Consider the following 9,386-nt stretch of genomic DNA (forward strand, 5'->3'; position numbering starts at 1 on the left):
AACAGCACCTTATGTAACCCGTCCCACTTCGGCATTGGTACGACCCAGGGATAGGACTGGAGGAGCCAGTGGAAAGTTGGGTGGATGAGGAGGTCCTTGGAGTTGATTGACCACTAGGCAACGTCACTGAGCAAGGTTGGGCAAGTCATGTTCATACAAACGTCTTACTTGTCTTTGCCCGCAGGCTTAGCGACATGAGAATAATACATTGCTGAATTCATTGCTGGCGCCAATGCCGTCCTGCCACAGGATAGTTTGCCAAATACGCCACATGGACCACGTAACCATACCGCTCATTAAGCCCCATTCCGGTACACCTGTGCCCCGGAGTTTCTAAACATTATGGTATCGCGCCGTTGCATAATCATGAGTGCCCTGTTCAAACCTTGCTCACTGTACCCCTTACCCTCGACCATTTCTCGCCTAAGCGTCGCCAGACTCGTGCTCCATCCGATGGGGAGTCGTCGCTTGAGTTCAACCTCGAGCCGGTTCACTTCCTCATTCAACTCGCGGCTACCTTGATTGCTGCCCTGGTTAACAGCGTCCATGGTGGAACAGAGGAATAGTCTGATGGCCTCATCCACGTGCTCTTCAGTGGCGATTGGGGAGAGCGTGAGCTTTGCGAGGGACTCCGTGATGCGGACAATAGCTTCCAGTTGGCGAACGGTGATGGGGATAGAGGAGCGAGTGTTGGATTCCATTTCGGACGCGTGAACCTGTCGACGGATGGCCACAAAGTGCGACGAGAGCTTCACGGCAGCTTCATCGCTAAGTCTAGGAGCGCAACGGCTGTGATGGGGAAAACGTTAGCAAGGGCATTTGCCGAAAGGGAAGTAGAGATAAATGACGAACGTTCTGCAGTAGGTCAGATATCTTCGCATCTTCTCCACGGGGATCTCTGATTCAGCCACTTCCTCCTGACCGCGACCGTCCATATGGATGCCAATGACATGCTTTGCTATCGTCTCGTCTTTTTGCCGCGTGTGCTCATCTTTCACGATGAATATCATGTCAAAACGGGACAAAATTGTCGTCTGGAAATCAATGTTCTCTCCTGGCGTCTTCATGTCATCATATCGGCCAAATATAGGATTGGCGGCAGCCAGAACAGATGTTCGAGCATTCAGAATGGTGGTGATGCCGGCCTTCGCAATCGAAATTGTTTGCTGCTCCATGGCTTCGTGAATCGCCACCCTGTCCTCGTCTCGCATCTTGTCGAACTCGTCGATACAGACCACACCACCGTCAGCAAGAACCATAGCGCCGCCTTCGAGATAAAACTCTCTAGTGGAGTGATCTCGTTGAACAGAGGCTGTCAGGCCAGCAGCGGACGAGCCCTTGCCGGACGTGTAAATAGAAATAGGCGCCGCTCTTTCCACAAACTTTAGCAGTTGAGACTTGGCAGTTCCAGGATCACCAAGAAGCAAGACATTGATGTCACCTCTCAACCGCATACCGTCAGGGAGAATCTTCTTGGAACCACCCAGCAATAGGCACAGAATGGCCTTTTTTATATCGCGATTGCCGTAAATGGACGGCGCAATGCAGTCGGCCATGATATTGTAAAGGTCTGGTTTCCGACTGAGTTCCAGAAACTCTTGCTCCTCCTCCTCTGTGTAGCTAGCGTTTCCTTTAGCCGTCTTATCCATGTCTGTTTGAATGCCGACGGCCCTAAGATACGGTGTTCGAATCGCAACAGCCCCGCCGTTGGAAGAATTTTTGGACGCTTTATTCTGGTAAATAGAGAAGATGCCCATAACGGTACATCTTGAACCAGGCACAACCCGGTTCGTCAAGTGTCTGTCGGCCGAAATGAGCACATGGCGTGGCAGTTCTCCCACGGGGACTTGGTCTGGCGCTTCCTGAAGCTTGATGATTTGTTGATCAACGAACTTCGATTTTTCGTGCATGACAAAATAAGGGTCCATCGGGCATTGGGGGGTCGGATCGCTCGGGACCCGCTTGCGATCGCAGGTTCTTGGCAGCGACACACCGGTGAAGCCACCGAGGACAGGGATTGTTGACTGATACTGGCAATTTCTGCATTGGATATGAAGCTCAGTCGCCTTGGAAGACATGACTGAGGCGCCGATGACTATTCCGGGAACTCGGACAAGCCTGGCAATGGTCATGGAGTCGAGGTTGCGGATCGATACATCGTCGGCGTCGGAGTGGAGGAGAAGCTGGTGGTCTGGGAGATCGACTTTGCGTTCGTGGGGAAAGACGATTCGGTGGGTGCATTTCTTCAATGCCGACTCGAACTGAAAGAATATTACTTAGTACACATTTCATATGGGCCCGTAGCGTGTTGCTACATACAAGAGGGATGATCTCTGCGGGTTCAGAGGCAAGTTTATGTGCGAGTTCTTCGTTGAAGTTGATGAGGTCGGTGATATTGACATCGCAGAAGTAGTTTTTCAGCAGCGCATTCTCTCTCAGCTGGTCACTGTGTGATTTGTCAGTATAAGGTTAATCTCCAGGTTCTAACCCACCAGGGCGCATACCGGTATACGAAGTTATTGTCAAGCCTGAAATCAAGAATGAATGTCTCAAGCTGTTTCTGAAGCTGCAGCCGAGTGTCGCCAGTATCACCATGGCTCGGTTCGTAAACGTGTGTCGAGTAAACAGACTGACGATCCATGGTGACTGTTGATTCCGTAGATCTAAGGTTGCGCAGGAAGCAAGTGAGATGGAGTGTACTATTCGAAGACGTGAAAGATAAAGATAACTCGAATCAATTTACGCGTGGATCGACGCGTTGTAAATGACTGACACGTCACGACACGCGATTAATTAAACTGGCTAAAGCCACACCGACGAGAGGGGCTTAGCTTCCAAGCCACTAGCGTGCATCACGTGGGCTGGGAATGTCAACGGAGAATCATCGGCTCCGAGGTCCTAGCTAGCTGATGTTGTCGTGGCTCTTCCTGTTATAGGCCGGTGTGCATCATCTTACCATCCTGCCGTAAATGATGAGGCGAGATTAACGCATTCGTGCCTCTATGATGTGTGGCCTCGAATGACAGCTTTGACCAGGGCCTAAGCTTCCATTAACTGCACGTTATTTCTTTCGACTTCCTCCGAATCCTCTGCCAGCGATGATACTCCGATAAGCTGCAAGAAGCCAATCATCAGGCCAACTTCGGCTCTTCACCCTCTACTGTCCACCGAAATCGGTCGCCTATTGCCCGCCATGTTTTCTTCACCGGCAGCTGGAAAGTCGGTCGACAGCCTGACCCCCCTCTCTCCCGCCACCCGACATGAATTCCCAATGCACAGGTATGGCGTGACATAATGTTGCCCTGCCTGCACGTCACTGACATCATACACACAGCCGGCGATCCAGCCATCTCCATCCTGGGACAAGCTCCAGACGAAGCTCTATAGCAAATTCAATGCACTCTGTCGGAGGCGTTCTGGATAGTTCTACTAGTACTTGGGGAGCTTCGGTGTTCGAGTCTGGTCAAAACGGTCTGTGCTATCCTGCTTCCTTCGCCGACATCAACTAACAAAAACGGACAGCCATTTCGACTCTATTGCAACCTCCGATCGTACGAACAGGGTTCCAGCCTCATTCCTCGCTCCCTGTCCCCAGCTCGCACAAGCCTCCTACGGCGAAAGACATTCCTCCGGTCACGCTGACAAACATACCGGTCGTCGATGTCGAAGAGTTCGCACCGTATCTCACGCACGTAGGGCCGGTATACGAACAGCTGAGACGACTTCAAGAGGATGACGATGAAATACCCAGCACACGGCGAGGTTCGCGGGTGGACAGGCACGCCGAAGCAGTAGCAGATGGCCTTTTGCGACCGTCATCAAATCTTCAGGGTGACCGAAGGGGCTCAGTAGCATCATTGGCTTCCCTTGATTCTGTCGAGATGCCCAACCCCTTGCGAAGGTCAAGCACCGGCTTCCTTCGAAAAGGATCCTTAGGTCCGCCTCCTTTATCAACCATACCGACTGTGTACTTTGACGAGGGCTTTCATCTCGAAAACCCTCGAACCTTTGACGTCGTTAGTGAATGGTCAGAGGTCGTTCGACCGCCAAATGCTGGACAACCCAAGAATGGAGACGCAAGTGGAACCGACTTGGTACCTAGGAAAGCGCTGGCGACAAACGCTATTCTTCAAGAAAAGCTATCATGGTACATGGACACCATCGAGGTCCACCTGATCAACTCCATATCAACCGCCTCGACCACTTTCTTTTCCGCTCTTGGGTCTCTGAAAGAACTGCATTCGGAAACGTCCGAGTCAGTTCAACGGATACAAGTGCTACGGAAAGAACTCGAGGCACTAGATGAGGAGATTGTCTCAAGTGGTCTTCAGATTGTGCAGAAACGTCGGCGACGAGAGAACCTGAGGCAACTCAATGATGCCGTCCTACAATTACGTCAAATTGTCGATGGATTTGCGACCTGCGAGTCGCTCGTCGATGCCGGCGAGGTGGATGAAGCTCTCGTGAAGATCGACTCTCTGGAAAAGCTGATTGCTGGTGAGAGAGACCAAAGCGAAGAAGACTCTGGGCGACAACTGCGTGATATGAGGTCAGCATCGGCGCTACAAGGAGTCAACAACGACCTCAGCACCCTACGATTCCGGATTGGCAAGGCGTACGAGTCCCAATTTGCGAATTTCCTGATGGCTGATCTGCGGCGTCATGTCGAGTCCGTCACTCCCGCTGACGTCCTTCTTCGCTGGAGCAATGCCACATCTCGCTCCAGGGGTTCGCACACGCGGTCATCGTCGGTGTTTCCAACTTATCTTAACGGCACTCAAGAGCTCAAAACGCAGCTCCTACAGAGCATGATTGGGCTGCATCGAGCAAAGCATGTTGCCACAGCGGCGATGACCTATCGAGAGATTGTATTGCGTGAGGTAAAAAATCTGATCCGACGACCACTTCCAAGCTCTAACGATGATGACAACGAATCCATGATGTCTGTCTCCACGGCTGGTGGGGGACGGCAGAGGTCAAACCAAGAAAAATCAGCAAATCTAGCGAGAAATTTGCGTGCCCTGGACCCCGAGGACGCAGAGGAGCTCTTGATCAAAATTTATATTGGCGTAACGGAAACTCTTCGACGGCTGACCACGCAGGTCAAGGTGCTGTTAGATATCGCAAGTTCGCTCACGGATTCTCCGCTAGGAGATGGGATCAAGTCACCACAGTTCAGGTCTCCGATCACCAGCCCCCAACCAGATCGGCACGGTGGCATTTCGGTTAATGACGTCTTTGGGTTTCAAGAAGAGCTGCATAAAACGCTTGACGAAGCAACGCTGCTAACTCAAGCAGTCGATGTTGCGAACGACAAAATCGTCAAGGTCCTTAGGGTCCGCGGAGAGCAAGCCACCCACTTGCCGCTTGACTTCTTCCTCCGCTATTTCACTCTTAACCTCTACTTCGCAAACGAATGCGAGGCAATTTCCGGAAGAAGTGGAACTTCGTTAAAGACAGTGGTTAACGGCCACATCAAGGATTTTGTCCAGCGAAATAGAGACATGGAGATGCAGAAGCTTGCCGTGGGCATGGAGTCTGATCAATGGGTTGCCAAAGACTTTACGGAGAAGAATGGCAAACTACTAGATCTTGTACTGAAGTCCAGCACAGAGGATGGCTCCGATTGGATGGACAGCAGCAAGATATGGGTGCCGTACCGGGAGTTTGAGAGGGACCTAGCGGAACCAACGATGGATGACACTAATGGTGCAAGCAAGGACAAAGTTCGTTCTGCCGTTATCGAGTTCGAAAGCTTTATGCTCCCTAACTCAGCCATTCTCTGTCTCGAAGGCATGAACAACTTCATGCATCTTATTGCTGGGATTCCATCGATGACCACAGATGTGGCAGCATCTTTGATTGCGTATTTGCAGCTTTTCAACTCGCGTTGCACGCAGTTGATCCTTGGAGCCGGTGCAACCCGATCGGCGGGCCTGAAAAACATCAACGCAAAACATTTGGCATTGGCTTCTCAGGCCTTGGCCTTCATCGCCGCCATCATACCTCATACACGGGAGTTTGTTCGTCGTCACGCACCCACAGGCGCGGCCGCGTCAAGTCTCATGGGCGAGTTTGACAAAGTTAGGCGGTTGCTCCAGGAGCACCAGGACAGTATTCATCAGAAGCTCGTCGATATAATGGGAGGGCGAGCCGCGATACACGCTAAGAGCATCAAGGCGACCGACTGGGATGCCAAAGAGGTCAACGGCCCGCTCAAATTCATGGAAGTTCTTGCAAAGGAGACGACGACACTCCACAGGGCACTAACAAAGCATCTTCCGGAGGCGTTGATTCCAATGATAATGGAGCCTGTGTTTTCCAGCTACAAGGAGCAAATCGGGGCCGCCTTCAGCGAGGGCAACCCTAGGACCGAGGCTGGTCATAAGAGGTGAGTCTTCGACCACTCGGGCGTATCTGCTGGGGTAGCTAATCCGGCATACTAGTATGCTCCGCAACGTGGAATTCTTTTCCTCGAAGCTTGGAAATCTCCACGGGTTTGGTGATGCAGGCGAATACCTCATGAGCATTGTAAAGGCAAAAGAAATCAAGTTGGAGGCTCCCGCCGAGGCTGTCGAGGAATCTAGCCAGGTGAGCGCGGAGGTGAAGCAGGTGCCAACGGAGGATGCGAAAGAAGTTGCAGAGGAGAAGGCGCAAGACTCGCAAGACTCCACTGCAGCCGTTGAGGTGGCTCCTGACGCAAAGGTCGAGCCATCTGATTCATGAACAGTTGTGAGTTGGAGTAAGTGTTCAGGCGATTTATGGAGCTTCCGGGGCTGTTTTGACAGTACTACGATTCCCTTCCCCCACCGGAATGTTATTCCTGGCGGCAAACTGGCCAGGCAGACGAGCATCCATATGCCGAGCTTCCAGGATCACCATGCGCTTATTTCTACACTTGCAACGTCGACGCCGACAGGGTGTGGCATCGCAACCAAGGCGGCAATGCCGCCATTCATCGGGACACATGGTACCAGTCACTTATCGGAGCTCATATATGTACATGAATGCAATTGTAGACTTTTCATGGTACAATACCACTGTCAGGTCAAAGTCGGCCGATTCCAGGGTCAATATTGCTGCGACACCGATACTTCCGCTTGAATCTTGTCTGATTCTAGGTCGGCTCCAGTCAAGCTGCCCTGAGACTGACCCCCCGAGGCAGAAATACTGTCAAGAAAGGGGGATTCTTCACCCAGGCCCCTCACGGGAAACAGCAGGTTGAGTGTGTAGAACAGGACGAAGGCCATGACGAGGCCGACGAGGAATGTCAAGTTGTAGAGGCGGACCCAGCCGTCATACCTTTCGTCGGTGTCGTCTTTGGTCTTGTTTACGGTGGCAACGAGGCCGGCTGTGGCCCGTTAGCAAAGTTCAAGGACGACGAGGATGATTCCCAAGGGAAACTAACGCAGCAAGGGCCACGAGGCCATGCCGAAAGTGAGGAACGAGCGCCAGTTGAAGCCGTGGTCGAACCAGTAAATGGAAGCACTGTCTCCGATGTACAAATGGCTAATTTTGAGTTTGTGTCGTCGGACGAGGTGATAATCTGCCAGCAAGATGCCGCTGATGAGATATTAGATGCCTGGATCACACGGAATTTGGGCGGAACGACTTACGTGGCAGGAGCCAGGAACACACCAAAGCCACCCATGACGGAGAGGAACTTGGTAGCGGTGGACAAGAGCTGCCACGGTCTATGCGGCTGATCAGCATCGTGCTTCCGAAGGTCATGATTCGCGGCACGGATATCAAACGCACTGAATGGCGATGCCGATTATGGCCATGATGTATGCACCGCGCCTGATGTTGATATACTTGGGCCAAAGCCCGGCCATGTCCATGCCGCAAGATATTGAGTTCAAGACTACGGAGATCTGCCGGGAGATGGTTCAGGAATAAAGCACCACGCTGTCGCTCCTATCAAGAAGACTCACCGAAAGCTGGGAGGCAACCAGTCCAAGTCCGGCGAAGAAGACGCCGGCTCGAGCGGCCGAGCTGGACTCGTAATAATCCTGTATGGCGGCGAGGAGCATGATGGGGTTCCAAATAATGCCTCCACCCAGGACATCAACTGCCGCACTGGTGACGATGATGCCAAGCACGGCAGTTACGGATATCGTCACGGGCGATGCAATGAGCTGGGAAGGAGTTGGAGAATGCCTCGTCTTCGCATATCGAGTCCAGTCAGATTGACCGATGGTTCCGCCGCCCCAAGCACCGAGGACAGAGGTAATGCCGAACATGAAGGCCCAGCCGACATTTGGTGCCATGGCCGGTTGGTGGAAGAGGCTGCCGGCGCCATGTGCCTGGGAGACGCTCCTGGAGGATGGTCAACGAACGCACAGGCGGATGATGAGCGTGGGGGTAGCACACCATATGAGCAGGCCCACGCAGCAACTGCAAAAGAGGAAAAAGCAGATGACGAAGGGAATCTGCAACCGCTCGGGTTTGATCAAGATGCCGGGAACGAAGAGGGAGAGCCAGATGACGAGGCCGATGAAATCATTCGTCTGGAGGTGAGAGCTTGGCGAAAAGGAATTAGGCATATGAGCGAACCCTTGGATTTCCGGCAGTTAGACAGCGATGGGGTCAGCGAAGCGGAGGCAGCCTTGGCTCACCCGGAATGAGGGCGCCAATGGCGACTCGGGTTGCTTGGCCGCCCCAGAAGGCTTGTATGCCGAACCAGATGCAAGCGAGGAAGACGCGCAACAGCACGGGAACTGTTGTGTGCGGTCGTTGGTTAGCAGGCCAAAGCTGTTGAGGAGAGGACGGTGAAGGCCGGCAACGCTCACAGTACGAGCCCCGCATGCCCCAGGAGAAGCGACTGGAGACGGTGAAGCCGATGTGATGGTTTGCGCCCATCCAGCCGCAGGCAACGGCCAGGACTCCCGTAAGGAGCCCTCCGAGAACCTGCAACAGAGGGTTAGCGAATGACGAAGACGGATGTGCCGCGGCGGTCCGCGAGTCGACGTACGACTACACCAATAGCCTGCTGCGGACTCAGGCCAAAGGCCAGGAGGGTGCTACCGATGGACCACGCAGAGATGTTGGAGCCGGAGACTGTCCAGTATCCTGGAGTAGGGTCAGAAAACCACCGGCAAGGAGGGTTGGAACTGGGAATGGTCTGCGATGGCGTGACACCGAGGGTCATCCGTACCAACATAGGACCATATGCCATAGGTGCGACGGTCCAGAGGGATGGGAATCAGGTCTCGGTTGCACCATGACGTGTTGTCGTAGCGTGCATCTTTATCCTTGGGGCTACGGGCAGAAGGCAGGTGGTCAGCCGTCGACGGAGAGAGAGGCTTGTGGGCGACGAGCAGAACGCCGACGGGGGGTCGGTCCGCTTACCATTCCAGCCTTTGCTTCACTGTCGACCAGCCCAT

At 53.2% G+C, this 9,386-nt stretch overlaps 3 protein-coding genes across 3 annotated transcripts; 1 reads left to right on the forward strand and 2 right to left on the reverse strand.

Annotated features, from left to right (window-relative positions):
• Positions 1-296: 296 nt before the first annotated feature.
• On the reverse strand, positions 297-2,641 carry DCS_02689 (DNA replication licensing factor mcm5; the record flags this gene model as incomplete). The annotated part of the gene is made up of 4 exons (XM_040800016.1): positions 297-789; positions 853-2,261; positions 2,320-2,446; positions 2,505-2,641. The coding sequence occupies 4 exons, from the start codon at positions 2,639-2,641 to the stop codon at positions 297-299; spliced, it is 2,166 nt and encodes a 721-aa protein (XP_040660899.1).
• A 552-nt stretch (positions 2,642-3,193) lies between these two features.
• Positions 3,194-6,726, forward strand: DCS_02690 (Vacuolar protein sorting-associated protein 54; the record flags this gene model as incomplete). Its single annotated transcript, XM_040800017.1, has 4 exons — positions 3,194-3,279; positions 3,335-3,471; positions 3,523-6,391; positions 6,447-6,726. The coding sequence occupies 4 exons, from the start codon at positions 3,194-3,196 to the stop codon at positions 6,724-6,726; spliced, it is 3,372 nt and encodes a 1,123-aa protein (XP_040660900.1).
• Positions 6,727-7,070: 344 nt separating this feature from the next.
• On the reverse strand, positions 7,071-9,386 carry DCS_02691 (NCS1 family nucleobase:cation symporter-1; the record flags this gene model as incomplete). The annotated part of the gene is made up of 11 exons (XM_040800018.1): positions 7,071-7,351; positions 7,409-7,563; positions 7,617-7,694; positions 7,759-7,874; positions 7,935-8,289; positions 8,344-8,557; positions 8,619-8,720; positions 8,793-8,910; positions 8,975-9,072; positions 9,158-9,261; positions 9,352-9,386. 11 exons carry the CDS (start codon positions 9,384-9,386, stop codon positions 7,071-7,073), a joined length of 1,656 nt encoding a protein of 551 aa, XP_040660901.1.

Source organism: Drechmeria coniospora, chromosome 01, assembly GCF_001625195.1.
Source record: "Drechmeria coniospora strain ARSEF 6962 chromosome 01, whole genome shotgun sequence".
NCBI classification, from domain to species: domain Eukaryota; kingdom Fungi; phylum Ascomycota; class Sordariomycetes; order Hypocreales; family Ophiocordycipitaceae; genus Drechmeria; species Drechmeria coniospora.